At 41.0% G+C, this 26,372-nt stretch overlaps 1 protein-coding gene across 4 annotated transcripts in view; it reads left to right on the top strand.

Moving 5' to 3' along the window:
- Positions 1–26,372, top strand: part of SLC16A1 (solute carrier family 16 member 1) — a 74,337-nt gene that overhangs the window by 19,139 nt on the left and 28,826 nt on the right. For 3 of the 4 annotated variants that reach the window (XM_063143338.1, XM_063143312.1, XM_063143320.1), the window contains exon 2: positions 22,339–22,595. In XM_063143338.1, the coding sequence (XP_062999408.1) occupies positions 22,379–22,595 (217 nt within the window). In that variant the 5' untranslated portion in view covers positions 22,339–22,378. Of the gene's footprint in view, positions 1–20,885; positions 21,158–22,338; positions 22,596–26,372 lie in introns of those variants that run through there. The other variant, XM_063143329.1, reaches the window with a different exon arrangement.

The following is a 26,372-nucleotide window of genomic DNA, read 5'->3' as shown; positions in this document are numbered from 1 at the left end:
TTTACAGTGGTTCCACCTGAAATTTCTTTCAGATGAAACTGCTTTCCTATACAATGGGAACTGCTCAAGCAAAATTTCCTGCTCTTTACAGTGTATTATCCATGAATCTTGTGCTCATGCAATCTAGAGCTGCTCATGGATTAACAGATTTAAAATGAGCTGATTTGATCTTCTTGATTTAACTGAATACTAAAACACTCTAGAAGAGATTTATATAACACTTTGACAGCCCAATTTTGGAGTGCTTCGTCATATAGTATGGCACAAAACAAAATCTAGTGCCACAATATAAAATCTAGTGCCACTGCAACTAGAAGTGACATCCTACATTAGGCAAGTGGAACAGAGCCATAAGAGAGAAATAATGACTCAAAAGGCTTCCTGCCCCCTCAATAGAGAAGTAAGGTGATTGGCTGGGCCAAGGAGGTGATTAATGCCTCTCTACGAGAGGGAGTGGTCCAAGACCATCAAAGAGGTGGTAGTGAGACCACTCCTGAAGAAAACTTCCTTGGACCTGGAAAATCTTAGTAACTACAGGCCGGTAGCAAATGTTCCATTCCTGGGCAAGGTCCTTGAGCGGGTGGTGGCGGGCCAGCTCCAGACACTCTTGGATGAGACTGATTATCTGGATCCATTTCAGTTGAGTTTCAGGCCTGGCTTTGGTATGGAAACAGCGTTGGCCGCCCTGTATGATGACCTATGTTGGGAGAAAGACAGGGGGAGTGTGACTCTGTTGATTCTCTTTGATTTCTCAGTGGCTTTCGATACCATCGACCATGGTATCCTTCTGGAACGTCTGGCTGAGTTGGGAGTGGGGGGGCACTGCATTGCAGTGGTTCTGCTCCTACTTGGCGGGTCGGCTCCAGAAGGTGGTGCTTGGGGGACTTTGCTCGGCCCCGTGGACTCTCCAGTATGGGGTTCCGCAGAGGTCGGTCTTGTCCCCCATGCTGTTTAACATGTACATGAAACCGTTGGGTGCGGTCATCCGGAGTTTTGGAGTGCACTGTCATCAGTACACTGATGACACGCAGCTCTACTGCTCCTTTTCATCTTCATCAGGTGTGGCTGTAGACGTGCTGAACCGGTGCTTGGCTGCGACAATGGACTGGATGAGGGCTAATAAACTGAAACTCAATCCAGACAAGACTGAGATGCTGCTGGTGGGTGGTTCCTCTGATCAGATGGGGGGGCGTTCAACTGGTTCTGGATGGGGTTGCTCCCTGAAGGAGCAGGTTCGTAGCTTGGGGGTTCTCCTAGAACCATCTTTGTCACTTGAGGCTCAGGTGGCCTCGGTGGCACGGAGTGCTTTCTACCAACTCCGGTTGGTGGCCCAGCTACGCCCCTATCTGGACAGGGATAACCTAGCTTCAGTAGTCCATACTTTGGTAACTTCCAAATTAGATTACTGCAATGCCCTCTACATGGGGCAGCCTTTGAAGACGGTCCGGAAGCTGCAGCTTGTGCAAAATGCAGTGGCCAGATTGATAGCTGGAACAGGGAGGTTTGAGCATATAACACCGATTCTGGCCCGTTTGCATTGGCTGCCTATATGTTTCCGAGCCCAATTCAAGGTGCTGGTTTTAACCTATAAAGCCCTACATGGCTTGGGACAGCAATACCTGATGGAACGCCTCTCCCGACATGAACCTACCCATACACTGCGCTCAACATCTAAGGTCCTCCTCCGAGTGCCTACTCCGAGGGAAGCTCGGAGGATGGCAACAAGGGAGAGGGCCTTTTCAGTGGTTGCCCCCCCCCCGACTGTGGAATGATCTCCCTGATGAGGCTCGCCTGGCACCAACATTGTTATCTTTTCGGCGCCAGGACAAGACTTTTCTCTTCTCCCAGGCATTTTAACAGCATTTAACAATGTTAAGTTTGTTTTTAAATGTACGCAGAATTATTGTTTTTAAATGGATACTGTTGTTTTTATACTGTTTTTTATGTTTTTGATGGTTTTTAAATTTTGTATACTTTTAATGTTTACCATTTTTAATTGTTGTAAACCGCCCAGAGAGCTTCGGCTGTGGGGCGGTATATAAATGTAATAAAATAAATAAATAATAAATAAAATAAAATAGTAAAAGTAAACCTGTTTACTCTGAGAAAGTAATTATATACAAAAGAGTTGAATACAAAATGCACTCCAGCTATGTCCTAGCTGTAGGCTGCAATCCTGTACCTGCTTACTTGGGAGTAAGTCCCATTGAACTCTGTTGGACGTTTCTAAACAGACATGCATAGGATTGTGCCTTTAAGCACTTTTTTGAAGTCTGCCTCCCTGGTTGTTTCTTCTCCCCCTTTCTAAAGTTCTAGAAGTCAGTTTTATACGTAATTGAAATATATGCACACACAAACACAAGATTTTTATTCTTCAGGGTGACTAGGCACCTGGTTCCTATTACTCTTAAGGTGTGGTGCAAGAGGATATTGGCACATCCTGCCCCCATGTCCTTGTGCTGTCGCTTCCTTGTTCCCCACTCCCCAAACCTTTAGGCTGCACAGCTGATTTGCACAGGGGCATGACAGGAATGTTTTATGAAGCAGCACCAGTGGGAGCTACTATGCTGCAATATGGTGAGCCTAGGTCACAGCACTGTATTCAGGAGGCAAGTACCCCTTCTGTGGCAGTAGGACTCTTATGATTGGCAGAGTAAAGGACTGGACATTAAGAAAGATTAGATTTTTATTTGCAATGGATGTATTAGTTGATTTGTTTGTTTGACCAATTAATGTTTAAGCGTTCATGTTAGTACGTAGACTGTCCTAAAGCCTATGCATTTTAATGTTTCAGGTTTTCCACCAATGTACTGTGTTGTTTAAATTAGGTCATAGAATATTTAACTACATAGATTAAAATCTGCTAGTGTGCTGACCTCCTAAATTTAAGATGATGCTGGTCAAGTTGCATAGGGTGTTATAAAAACATTCCTCTTTCATAGGATAATTAATCTACAAAACAGACTGAAATTTCCCTGTTACTGGAGGCGTAAACAATTAAAGTTCCTTTAAAAACAACAACAACAACAACACCCCTTCCATTTAAATGAGTAATTTGGGAAGGTCTAGTGTCTCCAAGCATAGATAATAATTCTGGAATGGGCAGCTGTTTGCACAATGCAGCTGGACAATATAAAGAATTAGTAACTCTTGCCTGTCTTTTCTCATATTGAGCTAGCTAAATAAGCTGAACTGAGTTGTAAAGATCAGGAATCAAGTCATGGAGTGAATTGAATTGGTGTTCTAGAATTCAGACTTAATAAGGCAGAGAAGACTCTTAATTCTCTTGTGGATTAAAAGACTGTGGATCTCTTACTGTCCTGCCATTTAACAAATCCAGGAGACTTGCCTAACAAGCTGGGTAGTTCTACATTGTTGTTATCTTTTAAACAGGAACGTTCTGTCATGAAATTAGCCTTCGCTACCATATGTCTTCCTTTATAGAAAGATAGATGTAGTGGATAGATGTAGTGGCTCATAAGCTGTAATAAACTCAGAAATGGTGCCAGGGAACATCAAACTTTTTAATTTTAAGAAGGGATGTATTGGATACTTAATTAAATCTACAATGGGGAAAGGTCCTGTATCAGTGGTAGAACACTGACTTCATTCTCTTTTTCATGCAGAAGATCCCAGGTTCAGTCCATGGCATCTCTAGTTAAATTCTAGGGGGCTAGCTCTGTTACAACAAAATAACAATAGTTTTGTGAACATTCAAACTTTCAAGGACTAGAATCCCCTTTATTAGGTCTTCATTTAAAAGGATCTCAGACAAATCGAATAGATCAGACTTCCCCAATCTGGTGTCCTCCTGGTGCTTTGGACTTCAACCCCCATCAGTCCAGCCCGTATACAATGCTCAGAAGTGTTTGGAGTTGTTGTCCCAAAACATTTGGAGGCCACCATGTTGGGGAAGGCTGGAGTACTAGTAGGCTAGCTTGACTAATGACTAAACCTGAATGTTTACTGGCTTACAGTATATATGAAAAGGGGTTGCCTTAACATATCACAGTCCTATTTTGGTATAAAATCATTTATCAATGGTAGTATTGTGAAAAATTTTACTGGAAAAGAAATGTTGGACATGAGCTACCTTCCTGAATTGTAACTAGCAATGGGAATGCCACTAATTCTAATTCAGCCTTGTAAATGAGCCTACAAGAGTTTTTACTAGACTGCTGAGAATTGGCAGAATAGGGACAGAGAGCTCCAACCCTCCTCCAAGCAGTCTTCCTCATTTTTATGCTGGACATGGAGGAGAGGGCATCCCTCAAACAACCCATTTGGTTTTTATGCTGGCCACACTGGAGGGACAGAGAGCTCCATCCTTCCTCCACCAGCCCACTAACCTGTATTGAATTCCATATTCTCACCTGCATGCAGTTCTTCGTTGCGTGTGGCTACCAGGGGAGTGCTTAAATACAAAGTAGTTCTAATTCTTGCATATATTCTACACTTTCTTCTGAGATTAGTGAGAAAAGCATGAAAATAAAGGTACCCTGTATTGAGATAATACTTGGGTATGCTCACTTGCTGAGTGAACTTTGGAGTAGACTGTAAATGCACCACACCTGGAAGTGGTGTGAATATTCCCATTTTGGTTATAATGGTAGTTTAATCCTGATCTCTTGATTGAGATGCTTCATAGAAAAATATTGAACAAAATATACATTTGATTGGTTATGGTGTTTCATAATTCAGTTTTGCTAGTTAAAACCTGATTCACTTCCATTTCATTTTCTGTGGAATTTGAACACTTGGTATAAAAAGAAATGGCACACTGTTCATGCTAAATCACACCCTTGCTTGTTATGAAACTAAGGAATAAGCAGGCTGTCTCTGTTCTTGATTGCCTACGCTGTTGTTGCAAACTATATGTCCTACAAAGCTTTCCCAGTTCCTGGTCACAGTCATGGTATTGGAAGCATGTTGGTTTCTGTTATTTAGGGCACAATCCTATGTATGTTTACACAGAAAGAAGTCATACAAGTCCCAGCATCCCTTCAGGCCAGTCATGCTGGAAATTGTAGGACATTTTTCAGGTATCATTTAACTGTAGTTATCTCAATGTTTGTGTGTGGATGGGCCTCTGCTGAGTAGCTGTCCTTCAATGTTGCATATATCACATAGTTCCTCTGCTTGGTGGCCGTGTGAATGGCTGCAGGAAGGGTTTTTTCATGTGTACAGCTCTGCATGCAGTGGCTTCCATGTGAGCATGAAACTTGTGCTGTTGGGGTTCATGCTTATGTGGAAGTCCGTGTGTTTAAGAAGCCCCCCTTCCTACAGAAATAAATACACACTTCCTGTGTGTATACACAGATGCCTGGGGAGGGCTAGGTCGCACACATGTCACTGGGAGAGGATCTATTCAGCCTAACTTTATCCCTGCTTGCTTATTAACTACTGTAAATAACACCTGATTAGGGCTCTAGACTTCTGTTTGCATTGATTGGAGAGTGTGTTTGTTCTCCTAAGTTTGTCTCTATCTGAGTACTTCATAATCTCAGACTAATTTTCAATGGATATAAGCATTGTGTGATTTTCTCATATCTGAGCTTTGACATCTATATTCCTTCAAAACAAGTAGACTCTCTGTCTGGGGGTCTACAACTTGGACCAAATTACCTTAATTGTTGTCTTAAGACCATAGGAAGCTGTCTTATACAAAGTCAGATCATTTGTCCATCTTGCCAAGTAGTGCTGATGCCGAATAGCAACGGTTTTGTAGGATTTCAGGCAGGAGTTTTTTCTGCTGTACCTGAGATGCCAGGGATTGAACCTAGAACCTTCTTCATGCAAAGTATGTGCTCTACCAGTGAGCTATAGCTCCTCCCACTTGGAAATGCTGCATGTTGCTTCTTGTAATGTTTTCCAGGGTTGTACACATGCAATGAAGGTGCAGACAAGCCAACTGTACAATAATTGAAAAAGAGCTAATTCAGCTGTATAACTAAATGTATCATAAAACAAGATTTGATCCCTGAAGCCAGATATTTGGCTGGATATTTCAAATCAATAGATGAATTTCAGCCTCTCTCACTTCTGCAGTACCTACCTATGTGCACCTTTCCCCTGATTATACTGTTTTTTCTGGTTTTCCTCCTCTTGCCCTCATTCTTCCAGCCAACTTTTTGTGACAATAGTCATCTTCTAGGCCCCAGGCTTCTCTTGGCCTTTTTTCTTTGTTCTGAGCACCTCAGCTAATCACTGCCAGAAGCTTCTTTACTACTACTGTCACTAAAACTCTTAGTACATTTTTATTTATTTCTAAAATGTAAAAATGGAATTTCTTCCACAAGGGATTCCATGATGATGTACGCAACATTAAAAACACACAAATCTATGAGGTGAAAAATCTTCTAGTCCAATTGTTGACACTAAGAATTGATAAGTATTTCATTCGCTGGATTAGTGCCAATAAACTGAAGTGAATCCTGAAAAGATGGAGGCATTGTGGGTAGATGGGTTGGGGGAATGGTGTTTAGCCTAGTTTGGATGGGGTTGTGCTCCTCTGAACAGGTTCGCAGCTTGAGGGTGCTTCTAGATCCAGCTTTGTCACTAGAGGCCCTTTTACCAGCTTTGGCTGATTTACCAGCTGCAGACATTTCAAAACAGAGTGGGATAGTCTGGCCATGGTGATCCATGTTCTGTGTTGGATTACTACAATGCATTATATGCGGGACTGCCCTTGAAGATGACTTGGAAGCTCCAGTTAGTGCAGAAATTGGCTGCCAGATTTCTAACTGGCACGGCTGAGTTGGTTCACATCATTCTAATCTTAAAAATACCTCACTGATTGCTTATTTGTTTATGGTGCCAGTTCAAGGTGCTGGTACTTGAGTTGTCTTTTAAAGTTCTAAATAGCTTGAGACCCAAATACTTACCCTTCTCGTAGCATAAGATCTTCTGCTGAGGCCCTGCCTCAAGTGCCTTCCTTATAGGACATGAGTTGTGTAAGTACAAGAGAGAGGGCTTTCTTTGTAATGGTGTCCTGGCTTTGGAATGCTCCCAAAAGAGGCACGCCTGCTGCTTAATTTGCAGTCTTTTCACTTCCAAGTTAAGATGTATCTTTTCACCCAGGTATTTTGATTTCTATATTAGTTCTTAATGTCCATTTCTAATTGAAATGTTAATGGAAATCTTTTTTTGTTGTCTTTTATTATGGCTGTTGGGTGTTAGTTTTATTGTTTATATTGTACACAATTTTGGAATCTCATGTGATATTCTAAATAAATATACACAGTTACTTAGCTTTTAAGCACTGTGTGGGCCAGTGTTGTTCAGTGGTTTGTGATATGGTCACTTCTGATACTTTATAGACCTGCATCTTAAGATGAACATCAGATTCATGTAAATGCTATTCTATAATGATTAAGATTAGCTTGTCTGTCTCACCACCAGGATGTGTGGTTAATTGCCTGACTTGTGGACTTTTTCCCAAGGTGCATTTTAATAGCCTATTGAACAGTTATTACGTGCACACATCTTAGGACATGATCCATGTCTATATAAGTATGAATTTGGAAGTGACACTTATATTAAAGCATAATTTTGATAGAAGTTACTAGAAAGGTTACTACTTGCAATGAGGGATGGATGGATCACATTATACCAAGTCTACATTGCTTTGCATGTGTTCACCCATGACTCTGTTCAATCCCATTTCTGCATTGATTTGAGAATTTTGTTTTAAAAATCTGAATTAAAATTTGCATTAAAATATGTATTTATAAATTGTTTTCTCTCAAAGAACCCATTTTAAAATGTGTTACATGTGCTAGAAGAAAAAGTATGAGCCAGATAAAAATCCCAATTTTATTATCTGAGTAAAAAAACAAATCAAACCCTAGTTCCACCTACACAGTATTTCAGCAGCTATTGGCATTCGCAGAAACGTAATAATTCATGAGTATCATTTTAGTCTTCTTTCTTTCTTTCTTTCTTTCTTTCTTTCTTTCTTTCTTCTTTCCTTCCTTGTTAAATAAAGTATCTCAACAATGTCCTGTCATGAAAGTGAATTCAAGGACTTCTCTGTAGAATTGTTTGAGGGGCAGGTTATAATTTATATGTTCTTGTGCAGTTGGTACTTTAAACAAACTTAAGAGCCCAGAAATGCTTCTGCTTCTCAAGGAGTTGTTTCACATTTAAACAAAACCCAGCCTCTAATGTGAGTTAATTCTTTGGTTTCCATTGGCTGGGAAATGAACAGAGTCACATAGATACTGTTTTGAGAAAAATATGGGCAGTAGCTCAAACTGATGCCATTAAAACAGCGAATCCTGCATAAAGATGTGTGAATTGATCTCTAGTGTTTAATGCTTCTATTTGCTGTGTTTAAGCAACCTGACAGGCTATGATGTAAAGTGTTGAGAAATTGTGTTCTTATTGGAAGATGAGGTATTGTTTTCATAGAAGTATCAGTGTGATGTCTTTGCTTTGCCCACAGTTCAATGAAATGAATGCCTAAACAACAGGGACGACCTGGTTATTGTGGAATATGCTATGGCTGTCATGAAAAGGAATGTTGTCTTGCTTCCACTTGATGAGAAACCTTCAGTAGCCCTCTGTCTGCTTGCTACTGACCTTAGTTCACCCTGTGAGCACTGCAATAACCAAGTATGCCTTCAATTGCCTATTGTGTCGTGCAGAGCCCTTACAAGCCGCGGATAGTCACGTATACCAGGCACAGCCAGACTTTATTCCCAGCCAAGGGGATTTGAGGGGAGGCTTTCCTCTGTAGATAGTGTAGTGACACAGCTCCATTTGAAAAGTGCACACAGCCATTTAAACCTATTCTGACCCACTATGTAAACCAATCTTGTTTAGCAAAGGCAGTATTGGTCCCCCTCGTGTACTGATAGGGGAAATGCCTTGCTCACAATATGGATGAGAGTTATTGCTGGAAAAAAGATGTCATTTATCCATTCTAGTCTCACAGTAGAACTTTAGATATATTTTCCTGTTTGAGCTCTGATATTACTGAGTCAGAATCTGGTAAATAATGAGTCCGTATAATTTAATGGGTTCCATTAAACTGACTTCCTTAAACACAACTTAACTCTATTGGGTTTCCTAGCCCTAATCTGAACAGAAACGGAGTGAACCAACTCTTATCACTTAAATTGTGACAGGTTTGTTTACAGAAACATTTAAGATCTTTTCTAACATAAAATCTTTGTTCATTCTCACTTAGCTTAAGTGGAGTAAGGCCATAATCCTAAGGAGTCCCCAGCCTTTTCATGCTGGTGGGCACATTTAGAGAATGTTACAGGCACTCTCACAAATGACATCAATGAAGGGTGGTTTGCCCATTCACAAAATGGCTGCCAAAGTTGATAAGACAGATTCACAGATTTGTTTTGAAGCATCACAGCCACCCAGAAAAAAAGAAAAGGTAAGCTGGGGGTGGTACAGAGCATCTTCTGGGGCCACATGGGGCCAAACTTGGAAATAAATATGGCACTTTGTAATACACCATCATGCCAGTTAATTGTTTTAATTTAAAAAAAATGGGGGGGGGCAGGGAGTCTGGAAGACACTAATGTCTGCAGGCACAGTGATGGCCACAGCCACATGTTGGGACTCAAAACATATAGGACTGTAGATTGCTCTCTCACTTTCCTTTAAGCTCTGACAAAAAGCTCGCATAAATATATAGGATGTACACTACGGGTGTTTATTTTTGTGGTAACTAGTAGAGCTTTGATGATGATGATTATGTTCATCATAAGTAGTAGTAGTTGTCAGCTGTACACCATGGACTGGGGCAACAAAGTTGGGAAAGAACTAGGATTATAATAAGGGTAGTATGCAAGTCTGGCTCTAGCCTTGTGGTAGATCTTGGGGTGCTATTAAATGGCACAGATTTTTAAAGAAAACTAATTTCTAGTTCAAGTTTAAAACCTATGGTGAGGCCTTCATAGTCAGTAAATGAAGAGGACAGTGAGGTATTCTGATAATTACATAGTTTATACCTTTATAACTTTCATTTGAATGTTCTTTTGGGCTCCAAATGTCTTAAGCCATCTATGGTAGCCTTGGATATACGAAGCTGTCGTATGTCAATCCGTTGGTCCATCTGGCTCAATATTCAGTGGTTCTCCAAGGTTTCAGACGGGTGTTTCCCACCCCTACCTGGAGGTTGCAGGGACTGGACTTGGAACCTTCAGTATGTAAAGCATGTGTTACTGGATTTCAGGAATAGAGTTTGAAATGTACCTTAGAAGTTATATTTTCCAGTTAATGGCCATGCTGATATCTACATCTTCCGGGTAATGTATTCTAATTGGACTTTAAAAGTTTTTTTGGGGCACAGCTGCCTACAGTTTTGACAGTTGTGTCCAAAGCAGCTTACAATGTATGATAAAATACAAAGAACAGTGACACAACATTAAAAAATAATGTATAATACTAGAGGCAATAACTATCTAATTCCTAAAAAACAATCGGTCACAATAATGAACTAAAATCTTACCTCAATGAGCCAGTGAAAAAGATTTGGTTGAGCTTTTTCAGGACAGCATTCTCCCGGGGGGGGGGGGGAGCTGCTGGTAAAAGCCTTGTTTTTGGTAGGGCCTTATCACTCAGTCATAACTCTGGGTGTGTGAGTGTGTGCATGTACTTTATGTATGTGTGTGTGCTTACAGATATACATAAGGTGAAGGTGCTCTCTCAAATACCTGGACACGGGCACTGTTGGGCTTTAAAGGTGAAGACCAGCACAATTAATTTTGTTTGAAATAGTAACAAGTTGGGCAAAGTTGTAACAAGGCCCTGACTTTCCAGGAAGGGCCACAGCTAGCATTCAAAAGTTCATATATATGGCTTTGGCTGCCACCAGGAGCAAATTTGGATCTACAAGTCCTAGATTGTGTATCTGATCTTTTAGGCAACTGTGACCATATCCACTACTACCCTGTGCTGTGGCCTATGTGTTGTGAGAATATGTTCTCTGGATCAAGTTTGCTTCCATCCATTCCATAACTGAGGTTTTAGAAATTCAGGCTCTGATGAAAAGGAGAATACTGAAAGGGAACATACTGGTAAGACCTTGACCCAAATCCCCAGAGAACATCTACCAGAAGCTTCATGTTGATCTTTAAAAGCACATGAGACAAAATAATACCCTGTGGAAACCTGCAAGACAACTCCCCTGTAAAGTTGCACTGGTCTCCCAGTACCATCTTCTGGACCAACCGTTTTGTATTACAGAAGTGGAAACACTGAAGAATAGTGCCTCTAGCGCTTAATCTGCACAGTTGGTGTAGAAGAATACCAAGATTGAGTGTACTGAAAAGTTAATAGGTCTAAAGCCATCAAAATGATTATGCTTCCCCTATGTCTTTCCCAATAAATGCTGCAAAATGAAAGCACTTTTAGCCCTAAAGCCTAGCTGGAAGCCAGATTAAATCCATTCTGTTCACAAGTTCCAGGAGGTCCTTGTCCATAGCTTGTACCACCACATTTGGCCAGAAAGGGGATATTAGATACTGTTGTATAATTTCCCAGTTCACAATGGTCTAGGAAGGCTTTCTTTAGCAGAGACCTAACAACTGCTCTTGTTCAATTCTTCTGGAATGTCTTTCTCTGATGGAGAAATATGTATATTAACATATAGGTTTGAAGTCTCCCTCTGCACTTCATAACCAACCAAGATGGGTATGGTGTGGGCAGACAAACAGCGGTGCACACTGTGTGATGGCATCTTGCCTGTAATACATCTAATGAAAATTCAATTAAAAGAGGATAAATAGGTTATACTTGAGAGAATGTATGACTGGTCGACTCCCTTTTTCAGTACAAGGAATGTTTGAGATTCTATTTATCAAGCAGCATTAAAATGGTTCTCAAATGATGAAAAAATTATCTATTGGCATGGATCCTTGTGGGTGGGTTTACAGGCTACTGGCAGTAGGAGTCGGAGTATAGTATGGCACAAAAGTATAAAGAAAACTGATTTCTAGTTAAAGTTTGAAACATATGGTGAGGCTTCATATTCTGTAAATGAATAGGACAGTGGGATATTCTGAGAAGATGGCAACAAGCAGCAGTAAACTGAACACACAAGCATCTGCTACTTTTAACTATTAATCTTTCAAGCGACTGGTCTTGCCAAGTTATGGAGCAATCCTACGAGGCAGTACCTAACTAGCATTACTAAAAGTCAAAGCTGTGAATGGCATGCACAGCTGGGCTTCTGCACGTGGGCATACTATACTGTTTTCCATATTCATTAGCTGGCTTATGCACAAATAGCATCTATTGGAGCTTTGGAAAACTTTGGTCCAAGGCTATTACACAAAAAGTCAAACAAGGCAGTTGTGTTGGCTTTAGCTATAGTACGAAGAGCAAAATAATTGCCAAATAATGGGAGGACACCGTCTTTCTAGATTAAAAAAAAGATGCAAGTAAATATGTCATAGGATGTGATAAGAGTTGCTTACATGAGAGGTCACTAGTTGTTAATAAATACTATAGCAGACTGGATTAGGGTTTGATAAAATATTAGGCAACTGAGAGCTGCTTCATACCTCTGTCCCCTTCACTCTGCACCACGCAGGAACGGTAAAAAAAGACTATTTCCCAACTACCTGCCCCATAAAGAGGTATGCATTATTTTGCATGCGTCATACTGTGTTGATCTGGCATAGGACTTTCTTCTAAGTTTCTTAACTTCCATGAAATCTGTATAAGGTGAAGTGTGTTAAATCAAGTTTCTTGGCCTCACAGTTGCAGAGGAAGAATTTTGAAAATGGACAGGAGGTAGTCAGAAAACAGGGCAAGTCAAGGGTGCAGGTCATTGAACAAGTTACAATGGTTGCATTCGGATGTCACTTTAATCCACAATGGGTTAATAAGCTATTCACTATAGCTTGTTTTTGAAATAGTCCACGATGCCCCACCACATAATAAGTTGTGTAGCTTATTAAACTACTGTGCCTAATCTGTTGCCCCCTTCCCACTACAGCCCTCCCGCCCATGCAGTGGCGCTGTTTCACCCATTCATACATCACAGCAGGGGCTAGTTCGGAAACACCTGTGGGAAAATCTCATGTTCATCTAAAAGGGGGGGTGGCACAAATAAATCCTTGGAAGTTTGCTGGCATAGACATCTTTAAGTGCTGTCTGTGTCACTACGATGCAAAGTGCAATTGCGCATTTCCCCTATAGCCATTGCTGGGATAGATGATTTACCATGTGCCCAATTGCGCATTTCTCCCCACTGCTGAAATAGAGTGGCGGCAGCAAACTGAAGCACAATTGCCACGTGACTGTAGATGAACCAATTAACCCATGATGCTTAATAGATTATATGATAACCCACAACCGGTTAAATAACCCTCTCTGCAGACTGTGGGTTATTTGGGCCAAATAAGCCATTGTGGGTTAAGAATTACCTGACAGATGACATAATATCCCACGGTGGGTTAAATAAACCGCTGTGGTTTATTTAACCTATTGTGGGTTATTGTGTTGTCTGAACACAATCAATGCTTCCCTATAGTTCATAGTTTCTGTTGTCCTCCTGGCTTTCTGTTGCAAGTATGTGCATCTCTTCTTCCCCTTTCCCTATGTTAGTCCAGTTCATTTCAAAATATCCCAAAGTCTTCAAAGTAAAAAAATATTAAAACAATAGTAAATTGTGTATATTACTTGGTAAACTATATATCTAATTGTATAGTTCTGGGCACAGAATTTGTAGTACTTGGCACACAGTTAATATATTTGTTCAACTGAATGTATATTAAAATACTTCTAGGAAGGAAACTTCACAAGTAGGCAGGCTAGTAGAGATGAGAATTCATAATCTTTTGTTGATTTATACTGGCATTTTGATTGAATGTTTTTCAAGAAAATGTCACTTGTGCTTCCCAAAAGTGAACTTAAAGCATTGACTTGGCTCTGCCTGTTGCTTCCTGTTATCAGAAAGTCTCTTTCAAAACACATGACTTTAGTTAGTTGGCTAACTTGAAACAAGAGCTGGTGGTGTGTCTGTAAAAGAACACTTTCTAACACTAAACTTTGACCCTAGTGCTGAAAACAAGATAGCAGGTTTCTGAGACTGCATTTATTTGTCAGTTTTAAAAAAATGAATGAGAGAATTAGTCCAGGATTTTCTTCTTCTGAGATATAGTGTTAAAGTGGGAAATAAATTCCAAGTGCAATTTACATAAAGTAAGCAAAAAGCAACTGCTTACCGAGCAAACCATTATCAACCCAATTTACCCTCACAGGTGGTTGGAAAGATTTACCAATTGACTGAATGTTGTAGTCTTTTATGCCAGAGTTCTTTGGAGGAAGGGCAGGAAGCAAATGTGACCAATACATGAGGAAGCAGTTGTTTGGTTTCTTCTGATGGGGAAAAAAAACCCCTGCTGCTGACTTGCTGTGCTGCTTGATGTATCTAGGCAGACATGGTCTAGCCCATTGTAACTTGTGTAATCTAGTGTGGGCAGGGAGAAAAAGTGTTGGTAAGAGAATACAGCTTTGGAGAGTGCAGCGTAAATAAGGCTGTAACATTCAGTTGATTGGCTATATTAATTGATTACAAATCTTTTCATTTAAAAACTCAGGGATTTTTAGTTAGACTAATTGGGGACGTCTTTTAAAATCTATTATGCAACAGGTTTTTTTTATAAATTATATAAATTATAAAAATTATAAATTATATAAATTATATTAAATTATTATATACTGTAATTTATTACATTTTAAGCAACCTGTGAGTGGTAGTTGCCCATCTTAGAAGAGGTATTCCCTCTTCTCTTAGATAGGACTTCCAATATAGTGCTTGCTGCAACACATACTGATTTTCTGGAAACAAAGTATACTTTCTTATCCCCAAAATCTTAGTGTATTAAAATGTGTACATTGACTTGACTATGGCTATTCCATACACGTTTCTAAAAGTAAGCCAATTGAACACATTTTATTTATTTCATTTCTGAATTGCCCAATAGCCAAAGCTCCCTGGGCGGTTCACATGATGCTTCCTTCTGAGTAAATGTGCATAGAGCTGTTCTGCACATTTTCTCTTACTAGGTGACAGCACTAATTAAAACCTTCATGTATAACATTATACTATCTCATAATTATTTGGAGGAACAAAAAGCTTGTTCCTCCAAATAATTATGTGCTTATATTTCTAACTAGGATGGTGCAAAACTATCTTGAATGTGAATCAATTCAAGGAGTAACTTTCTAGAGCAGTATATATATATGTGGTGTGGTTTTCAATCAGTTAACCTAGTGGGAAACCAAAATGAGTATTTCCAAGATGTAAATCTGCTGCACTTTATTCCTTGTTATTTAAACGCTGAATGTTCCCTCCCAGACTTAGTTTTGAGTACTGTGGCCTACATAAAGAGCATTGTAAAGAGACTGCTGTGCCAAATAATTATTTCAGTTGTATTTGCAATACTTTGGAAATGACAGTTTCTGTGCAATTCTGAAAAGTTCAGTTCTTAAATAGACATAGTGGCCTGGTTTGGATGTCATGTTAAAGAATAATTTAGTATGATATGAATGAGCCACAAGAAGTCTCAGGTTCACATGCTTCTTCTCAAATATTAATGTGGCAGTAAGGAGGAGTTTGGAAGATTCCTGGTCTGTTTTTGATTAACTACGGCTTGTCATGTTTGGACTCAGAAGTGTGGCTAATTTTAGCAATGGTTAATTTCAAGTAAGTCACTTTAAGTAACTATGAATTGGGGATGGCTTATTTGAAACTAATCATATGTAATGTTAACCACAGCTTATCAGTCCAGATGGCACTATAATTAAGCAATAGCAGAAGTGAGAGATTCCAAACTCTTTACGGCTGTGTGTGGAGAGGGGGTGTCAAAACAAAAGACTTTCTGCAACTCATTCCTGCTCATTCATGTCATCTAAGCTATGGTTCCACACAGGCTTCTCCAACCTGGTGCTCTCCAGGAGTTTTTGGACCTAAATTCCCATCAGCTCCAACCAGCATGGCCAGTGGTCAGAAAAGCTGGGAGTTGTAGTCCAAAACATCTGGCAGGCCCCAGGTTGGGAAAGGCTGGTTTAGCATGATGAGTAAACATGGCCAGTTAGTGATATTATGTAACGTGCTGGGCATTCCTTATTTTCCCCAGCTGGACTTGTGCTACTGCTTCCTTGCTTAAATATTTAATCTCCCTTTCTTTGTTCCAATATCTAGTCTGTGTTTGCCTCTGGCTGTTAATTCCCGAAGTCTGGTAGATATGATGTTTGCAGTGTCACTTCTGACTTGTCAGTCTTAATTACTGTGAATGTGGCTTCTTTAATACCTACACATGTCTGGCAATTGTTAATTCAACTGCCAAGCACATCTGACACGTAGCATGTTTTCCAGACAGAGTGGGAAATGTTACAAGTTGAATTTTCTTCAGTCTGAAGAAAGAAGAAAGGAAAACCCACTTTATAATTTAATGCTTGTGTTATATAAGCACCCATAAAAAGCGATAGGGCAAAGCATGACGACTGCACACTAAGTTCTTAGTGTAGAAGTATCCTATCTGAGCAATATGTCAATATACAGTGATGTAATGTTATTTTTTTGCTATAGGAATACGGAAGGGTGCTGGGTGTAGGATGTTCACGTAAGTGAACATTTAGACATTATTTATTCCCCCATGAGTGTCATTTTTCTTGGTAGAAAGATACAAATAAAATAAATAAATAAACAAATATTTCTATACACATTTCTGTAGGAAAACTAATGTGTAAAATAGCCTTAAGTGGGAGGGTATTCTTCCTCTTCAATGTTCCCAGTAAGGGTATCAGATAGATCTTAAATTTGGCAACTTCTAGAATGCCTAATAACACCCCCCTCACCAAGGCTGTCCTGCCAGGGCTCACTTGGGACTTCGTGGCTACCATGACAACTATGGGGCTGTCTCAGTACATTGTTGGCCCAAGACATGTGGTAGGACATACCCTAGATCTGGTTTTTACTGTTGGTTGGATGGGGGAATCATCTGTTTTTTGGGGGGAGGGGACTTTCAACAACCCCGTTGTCATGGACAGATCATTTGCTTGTGAAATTTGGTTTGCTGGTAGCAGAGCCTGGCTGCAGGGGTGGGGGACCAATTAAGATGGTCCACCCACAGAGACTTCTGGAATCCAAAGGATTCCTGAATGCTCTGAGGGATTTTACGTCTGATATGGCTGGCGATTCGGTTGAGGCCTTGGTCTCACTATGGATTGGTAAGATGGGAAAGGCTATTGAAACAATCGCTCTCGAGCACCCACTCCGATGCTGAGGAGCCTGTAACTCACCTTGGTTTACAGAAGATCTACAGGTAATGAAACAGGATGGACGACAGCTAGAATGCAGGTGGAGCAGGTCTCAGAGCGAGTACGATAGAAGGTTAGCAAAGACTCTTCATTGTGTGGCAGTGAGGATGGCAAAAAGCATCTTATTATGCCTCCTCAATTTCATTCTCAAAATGCCGCCCAGCAGAACTATTCCAAGTGGTGAAGAGCCTGTTGGGAAAAGGCTGCTCAGAGAAACCAGGATTGGAACCCTCGGTCATCTGCTGTAATAAATTCACTAGGCACTTTGAGGAGAAAGTTGCTCGTATTCACTCAGAATTTGATGCCACAGTTATCGCAGAGCCTGGGGAGGTGTCCAGTGCCACGTCTGGTCATGCTTTCTGGGATCAGCTGGAATCAGTCTGTCCCACCTTGTCCATCTTGGCTAATACGATCCAGCTGTGGTGGTCTGATTGGGTGGGTCCAGCGGGTGGTAAATGCCTCACTTTGTCAGGGGGTGGTGCCTGCTACCTTGAAAGAGGCTGTTGTGCATCTTCTCCTGAAGAGGATCACCCTGGACCCAGAGGTATGTGAGAACTACCACCCCATCGCTAATATTCCCTTTTTGGGTAAGATGCTTGAGCATGTGGTAGCTGGGCAGCTTCAGATGTTCTTGGAAGAAACTGATTATCTGGACCTATTTCAGTCTAGTTTCAGGCCAGGGCACGGCACTGAAACAGCCTTGGTTGCTCTGACTGACAATCTACTCTGGCTGAAAGATAGGGGGAGTGCTACCCTGTTGATCTTCCTGGATCTCCCAGCGGCTTTTGATACCATTGATCATGGTATCTTACTGGATCGGCTCAGCGAGATGAGAGTAGTAGGCACTGTGTTACAGTGATTCCGCTCCTACTTGCACGGCCGATTCCAAAGAATGGTTTTGGGGGATTACTGTTCCACCCCATGGCTATTAAGCTGTGGGGTGCCACAGGGCTCTATTCTATTCCCCATACTGTTCAACATCTATATAAAGCTGCTGGGTGAGGTCATTTGGGGTTTGAGGGTTATCAGTGTGCTGATGATACTCCACTCTACTTCTCCTTGTCGTTGGAGTCAGCTGGGGTGGTGAAGGTGCTGGGCCAGTGTCTGGAGGCTGAAATGGGCTGGATGAGGGCCAATAAACTGAAGCTGAATCCTGATAAGATGGAAGCTCTGTGGATTTGTGGTTCCTGAGTCTGGGAACTGGGTAAACGACCTGTTCTGGATGGGGTTACACTCCCTCTGAAGGAGCAGGTGCATAGCTTGGGAGTACTCCTAGATCCATCTTTGTCATTGGAGGCCTAGGTGGATTCTGTGGCCCAGAGTACTCAGGGCCAGCTTCAACTGATCTGCCAGCTATGGCCTTTCCTGGACAGGGATAACCTAGCCACAGTAGTGCATGTACTGGTAACTTCCCAATTAGACTACTGCAATGCATTCTACATGGGGTTGCCCTTGAAGATGACTTGGAAGTTGCAGCTAGTGCAAAATGCAGCAGCTAGACTGCTGACTGGTACATCCCACAAAGCCCATATAACACTTACTGTATGCTTTCAGTCAGAATTTGAGGTATTGGTAATGACATTTAAAGCCCTAAACGGCTTGGGACCTCAATACTTGAGAGCACCTCTCCCTATATATGCCTACCCCAAGACTTGAGATATGTTGGAGGAGCCTTCCTCTGCATCCCACCAACATAAGACATACACTATTGTGGGACTCTGTTGTGGCACCCTAACTGTAGAATACCCTCCCCTTAGAGGCCTGACGCCAAGTAAAGGCATGGCTTTTTAGCAAAGCCTTTGATGGCTAAATTCACCAAGCTTGCACATTGTTTTAACTGTTTTAATTGGTTTAATTGCTTTTAAATTCTATACTGGTTTTAGCTTGATTAATGGTTTAATTTGTTTTTAGCTGTGTATATTTATTGTTTTATATTGTTGTATAATTTTATCTGTAGGCAGCCCTGAGAACCTTGTGATACAAGGCGTGATACAAATGCTTTAATAAATTAATAAATAAATAATGATATCTCTGTACTACAACACTAACCAGAGTCTATATATGGAGCTGACTGAAAGTGGAATCCTTGTTTCTTGGTATGATTATAAAGCAGAGTGAGCTTTGATCCTCATATCTGTATTGTCAAGAGTCTTCTTTAAAGCTTGCCTTTTGATTTTGATAATTTCTTAAACTACTAGGCCTTTCAGTATTAATGACAGATAGTAAGAGTGAGGAAGTGAAAATAGCACGGGATATGTCTGTGTGCTCCTTCTGTATTGCAGCTTACTTTTGGCTTATGTTGTTGAAGTCTGCTGTTAGTCGTAATATCTGTTGAAATGAGAGGGTTATTTTAAGAAAAGCTCACTTCCAACATGTCATAAATGTGATATGAGTATGGCTGCCACAATATGTCAAATAGTGCTAGGTGTTTCTGCATAATGGAGAAACCGATATGGAGCAACAGCAAAACAACAGCCAAACATTCAACACTGTTATTGTAACTTCAGAAAACCATTCAGTCTACATCATGTTGCTATGTATGTTATTTTCATGAACTATCCTTTTGTACCCTCTTTTTTCTAATGCTGCTTACATAAGTCCTTGGTCACACAACCATAAAACAGTGTTTTCTTTTTGTTTGGCCTGGTTTGTGCAGACTCCATGCAAGGGAATGTAGCTTGCATGTATATTAACATTGTGAAACGCTGGGAGATTCTATTATATTTAGCTGCATATAAACGTTACAAATAAATAATAAATACTAGGGTACTAGCATAGTGGGATTTTGTATATTGATTTTTGTACAGTGTCATTTGTTAATAAACTGTCTTTGGTCCTGAAGTTAAAACACGCCAGGCTGATCTTCTGGGGATCCACACGTACATATGCAATTTGGGGCTATAGAGTTCTCCTTTAGTTTTTATTTCTGTCAACTTATGCCTCTTTTTTCTTCCAGAAAACAAGTTTGCCTACATTTACTATGGACTTGTTCACTCTCCACCTGCCCCATTTTTAAAACAATGGCAACTGATAAATCTTCAGCATGATTAAGTACTTTGGGATCACTCCAAAATGAGGTCTTGGATGCTGGACTTTAAAATGGGCCATGAGTGCTTATAACTAATGATATTTAGAGTATTATACAATAAAGGCCTCTAATCTTGCTAGCAGGTCATGTGAGAATGTACTGCGGCATCCATGAACATCTTTAGTGTCCCTCAAAGTGCCAGTGTTGGCACTATGTTGGTGGGAAATCTGCAGCATGGGCTACATTCCAAGTAGACTGGAATTTAGATCTCTTGAAGCCTGTGCAAGGCACGTAAGCACCTATTGAAATTTTCCATTATTATCAGTCACTGATAAATTTAACTCATTTACTGACCTTCAGAATTCTTTTCAAGAGTGAGTGTAAAGGTTGTGTTATTGGGGCATTTTGATCTTTCTACACAAGGGAGGTTGTTCCTGACTGTCCCCTCAGATTCTTTATTACTATTTAAGCCTTTCTTTCTGGATTGATAATGCCTTTTAAGTCTCCATCAGCCATTTGTTAATCAACATTCTTTTGACATCAAGAATGGAGTTTAATGCTACAGGATTCCTTGTCTCTCTTTCAGGAAATAGTATAGAGCTAACCGGTGCAGTAATTTTATTAATTTAAACTTCTCAGACTGTTGCTCATAATCATGTTACACTCTATAGCTTGAGGAATTATCTTTATTAATCATCATAATGCTTCCTAGTTCTGTCAGTAGTAGTCTTCTTCAAATGCAGCTGGAAAAACCTCTCTGTGTACAAGTACAGAGGAACAGTAATCTGGTGTAATGTGATCCCTCTGACTCTAAAAGGTGTACAGGAATCGGTGAGCAATAGCAACATTGAGAGCTATTGGCAATAGATGAGCATCGGGTATCTGTGTGTGGTGTTTTGGAAAATCCTGAGAGATGTTACCATGGAGAGCAAGTCCTCCTAGCCTATAAATCAGAGGCCTCACTCAAGGCTGAATTTTGCAATTGTGGCTGATAGAGAGTCACCCTCCTTCAGCCTGCAGTCAGATGGGAAGCTAGGCAATGCTGAGCTCCCAGGCCCCAGTCTTCCAATGACTGGACTGGGTTCTAAATCATCGTTATCTAACTCTGAACCAGACTGTGGCACCAAAACCATAGGGCCCACAGTGCTTGGGCTAGGCCCGGCACTGTGAGAACTGAGCCTAGGCAAATTAGTTGATCTTAACTGTAGTTAGGAACAAATCAACTTCAAACTATAGTTTTTGAAGCTGGTTTGTTTTCCTCTAATTATAGTTAAGATTAACCATAGTTTAGGGTTTGAATGACACTTAAGAGGACCTGGTTTCCACATAACAACAACCCACTGGTTTAAAAACAGATGAGTCACCGCTTCTTCCACTTTTATTGCACAACTCATGATCAGCTTCTTCATAGGTTGTTGAATATCGCATACGAACCTAGACCACCAGGTTGCTTAGCCCCTAAACAACCCAGGAGTTAACCCATGGTTTGTTGTTGATTAATCGCTGGGTTGTTTAGCCTCTGAAAGCCTAGTGGTCCAGGTTCACACATCATGCTCCACAGCCTATGAAAGAGCCTTTCATGGGTTGTGGTGTAAAACAAAAATCAGGTGTACTGCAGACAGCCTGTCCACTCATGCATGACAACCATTAGTTTTTAAAACAATGGGTTGTTATTATGTGTGAACAGGCTCTAAACCTCCTTATGGCCACATTGAGAGAAAAGGATGTGCACAAGTCTGCAGAAGGCTAGGAGTGTTCTTGTAGTTTTACATTCCAAAGCAGCCTAAAAGCTAGTATTTTATTTCAATGAATTTTAATACTTTTCAGAAGACTTTCTGTCTGCTTTCTAGTAGTCTAAAAACCAGTACTGGGGCTAGAATTCAAATGTTGGATTTCATTTAGATGAGCCAGTTTTCCTAGATGCTTTTGGATAGTGATAGGAGTTTTTAGAATGCTACGTCTTCTTCATCAGCATGCTAACTAATTTGCTCTGTGTTTTTTTTTTTTTGCAGATCATCGATTACTAATTGAATTACTACCACTTCAATCAAGATGCCACCAGCAATTGGAGGCCCCGTGGGATACACACCACCAGAAGGAGGGTGGGGCTGGGCTGTAGTTGTTGGTGCCTTTATCTCTATTGGCTTTTCCTATGCATTCCCAAAATCCATTACAGTATTCTTTAAAGAGATAGAAGTAATCTTTGATGCATCTAGCAGTAAAGTGTCCTGGATCTCTTCCATTATGCTGGCAGTTATGTATGCTGGAGGTAAGTTTGTAAATTGAAAAGGCTGCTTGCTTTTACTGCACCATATGTGGAGGATTGACTTAATTGATGTTTCTGTTTTAGTCTGCTTTAGCCAGAGGAAAGAAGACATTGTTAATAGATTTGTTTTAGGTACCTTAAATTTCGTTTCACATTGGTGGGATAAACTTTATTGTAATAACCAAATGAAAGAACAAACAAACCTTGAGGCTAATCTGTCCTGCTTTTTTGCAAAGCTCTAAATGAAATATTTCCAGGGAATTATTATTTCAAAATTCTGAACTTACAATCTTTGCAGTGTCAAGAGTGTCCGTGCACACACTGACACCATCTTCCAGAAGGCTATTGTGAGTACTTAAGGCAAGCGCATGACTACTTTCTAAGTTAACTTGGATAAGAAAGAAAATGGTTGCTCAGCTTTGAAAATCAAAGGAGAATATGTGCAGGATAAATAAAGCATTGGCTTTCAGAATTATTAGTTCTTCTTTCAAGTTTAGTGTGAGAAACATGACCTGGTATAGAGTACACTAGCTATGGCTATATGTATTTTCTCCACTCTGGCTTCTGGCAACTGGAGCAGAACTGAGTTTTGTGAAAGTTTCTGCCTTAAAGTACAAGATTCAGATATCTCTCTTCTTTTTGCTGCTTTTCACTATGAGAGTGATTTACAGTAATTTAATTAATATTTTTTGTGAAAATTTAAGCTATTGGTAATATCATTTTATGTGTGTTTATCTCAAAGCACAACTTTTACTACAGTATCAGCTATTTAAATAGAAGATATGATGAAGTCAGAACAAAGCTTGATCAAATTTGAGTTTAAAGAAAATCTACTTTGTTATACAATGAGTAAATGGAGAGGCAGGATGGGGCTTCTAATTTGCAGAGGTTGGTTGAGAATAAACAATTAGTTTGCTCTTCTAATAGTTCACTATAAATTTCATACTTTGTTCTTCAGAGAAACTTATTCATAGGCTGTGTATTCCTATCATTAGGCTTAGCATGAAATACATGTGTGACCAAGTATGTGTGTGAGATACTGTTAGCCACTTTAAGAGGCTCAAATAAAGCACGATAAAAAAAGAGTCTGAGAGATGGAGAAATTGAGTGTATGAATTGTGCATTACCCTGCAAAGGTATATAATATTCCCTGTCCTGGTGACCAGGATGTGCTGGGCTACAACTCCTATCATCCCCAGCCAGTGTGGCCAATAAGGTTTGCTGATATATACTGTATCATTAAGGCAGTAGTGTGGTTCAGATGTTACATACCCAGTCCAGTAAACCATGGTTTATTTGGTTAGAAACAAGCATTTCTCTCTTCTCTTGCTGCCTCCCCTTGTGTGACTAGCTTCATAGAAGCTACAATAACTGAATCAGGAAAGCACTTCCTACAAACCGAGATCAAACTGATCTTGAGTTGGAAGGCACACTTAAACCACAGTTTCCTAGTTCAGATGTAGCAGCACACAAGGGAGGAGAAAGTGCTCAAACTCGTTGCTTGTTTGCACTCTGGCAAACCATGTTTATTTGACTGGGAATGTGGTTCTGAACCAGGCCTGCATGTATTTTGTCAGCATTTCATTGGCTGTATCAAACTGGGGAAAAGCCCTTCTTTAGAAAAGTCTTGGTATAGAAATTAATAAGGTGACACAATATGTAATTTAAATGTTACCTAACAGACACAATTCCAGCCTGTTTGCAAGTTTTGAGACAAAGTGATAGTTCATTCAACATAGACACCCAAACAAAGAATCTTAGAATTTTTTGAATGCAATATGGGGCAGTCACGGAATTGGTCTTGTTTTAGGACAAGTTTGTAGCCTTGTGCATCTACATGTCTCCCGAAGAGAAGCCAAAGACCTGGCTTTAGCACTGGGAGAGCCAGTGTGATGTAGTGGTTAGAGTGTTGGGCTGGTTGTCGGGAGATCTGGGTTCTAGTCTTGACTCATCCATGGAAGCTCACGGGTAACCTTGGATTAGTCACAGACTCTCAGCCCAACCTACCTCACAGGGTTGTTGTGTGGATAAAATGGAAAGGAGGAGGATTATATATGCTACCTTGGGTTCCTTGGAAGAAAGAAGGCTGGATATAAATGCAATAAATAATGAATCCTTGGGTAAAGATCCAGCAGTGGAATGTTGAACACTCCTACTGATTGTTCCTAAACCCAAAATGCCTGTATAGCATTTGCTGTCCCTTGGAGCTTTGTGTCTTTCTGTATAAGCTTCACCAAATTCTCATGAATGATTCTGCTCCCCCATTTATTTCAGAAGTGGTCAGTGGGAAGAAGGGAGTAGAGGGCAGTGTTCAAAAGCAGAGAAATCAATAACTGTCAGGACCTAGGGTGCAGTGCCCTAATTACAGTCTCCAACCCAAAGTGTCAGAGGATGGGATTTTTTTATTTCCTCCCCCCTCTTTCCCCTCCACATATTCTCTTGTTCTTCATCGTGGTCTCTATGCATCACACATATGGGCTCTGCGCCTGCGCTGAGACCTAGATCGGAACCTCCAATAGCTAAGCGAAACGCTTTTGGGCGGGAACCCCTCCCCCACGCCACTGCGCATGTACCGTGGGTTCCCGCCCTTACCTCAGTTTTTTTCCGTCCGCCATCGTGCTAGACGCTAGAATCAATACCTCCAGAAAAAACTTACCTTGTATTTCTTCTATTTCTATTTCTTCTCCAAGTTTATTCATCCTTTTCACCATAAAAATAAATAAATTATTAGATAGTAGTATAGTTTCTCAGCTAGCTCGGCGCTTCAGCCTGAGGCGAATGGCAGTAAAGGCCCCATTTCGAAAATGTGTGTCCTGCGGAGCTAAACTCCCGCCCACGGACGGGCATTCGCTGTGTGTACTTTGCTTAGGAGAGAGCCACAAAGTACAATCATGCCACCACTGTATGGCGTTTACAAAACAGACGCGCAAGAATAGGGCAGACAGACTTCGCTCTATCCTGTGGGAAAAGGCACTTCGGGCCACCGAGCCAAAGAAGGCCAAAATGGACAAACCATCTACCAAGACCTCTGAAACCGAACACGAAGTATGCTCATTCGTCGTGGGAGATGAGACCGTGGCTGACTATAGGGCTAAGATACCCCTCACGCCAGGACGGTCGCTAGCGAGTTCCGCGGCTAAAAATCTTGCCATAAAAGCCCGGACTCCTAGATCCTCCGAAACGGAGAGAAGAAAGAAAAAGAAGAAAAGGCTGGACAAGTCCTCCCCGAGGCATTTGGGAACACCCAAAACGAGTCGTACCATGCTGACCTCGCTACCGACAGCGACGGCAACTCCCTCGGTGCCGACCCAACGTTCGGTACCGACTACGGTACCGACACCTACCGTACAGAGACAGCACGAACTTCCAAGCCTCTCGGAGGGGGAGATTAGGGACTCAGCCTCAGCGGCCTCAACACGAGACCCGGCACGCCTCACAACAACAGATGAGCCTGCCGAAATACCTAGGCCTTTAACTCCCAGACCAGTAGCCGCAATAGAAGGACATCAGTCCCCCAGATCAGAATGGGATAGATCATCTCAAGTTGCCTACTATAGACCCGAACACCGGTACTACGACTGGGAGGGCTATCGACCGTATGACTATTTCCCCGATGGAAGAAGGCCCCAATACCCTCCGGACGCATATTTTGCCTATCCACCGCCCCCAACCAGGGTCTGTCGAATCCCAGAGGCTCCACCATTATCTCACCACTCATCATCAGCATCTACTCTTCGACGTCGAGACGATACGTCTCTGCATCGACCAGCACCACATCTC

The sequence above is a fragment of the Elgaria multicarinata genome, chromosome 1 (genome assembly GCF_023053635.1).
Source record: "Elgaria multicarinata webbii isolate HBS135686 ecotype San Diego chromosome 1, rElgMul1.1.pri, whole genome shotgun sequence".
Taxonomy (NCBI): Eukaryota; Metazoa; Chordata; class Lepidosauria; order Squamata; family Anguidae; genus Elgaria; species Elgaria multicarinata.
This window is presented reverse-complemented; position numbering and strand designations above follow the sequence as displayed.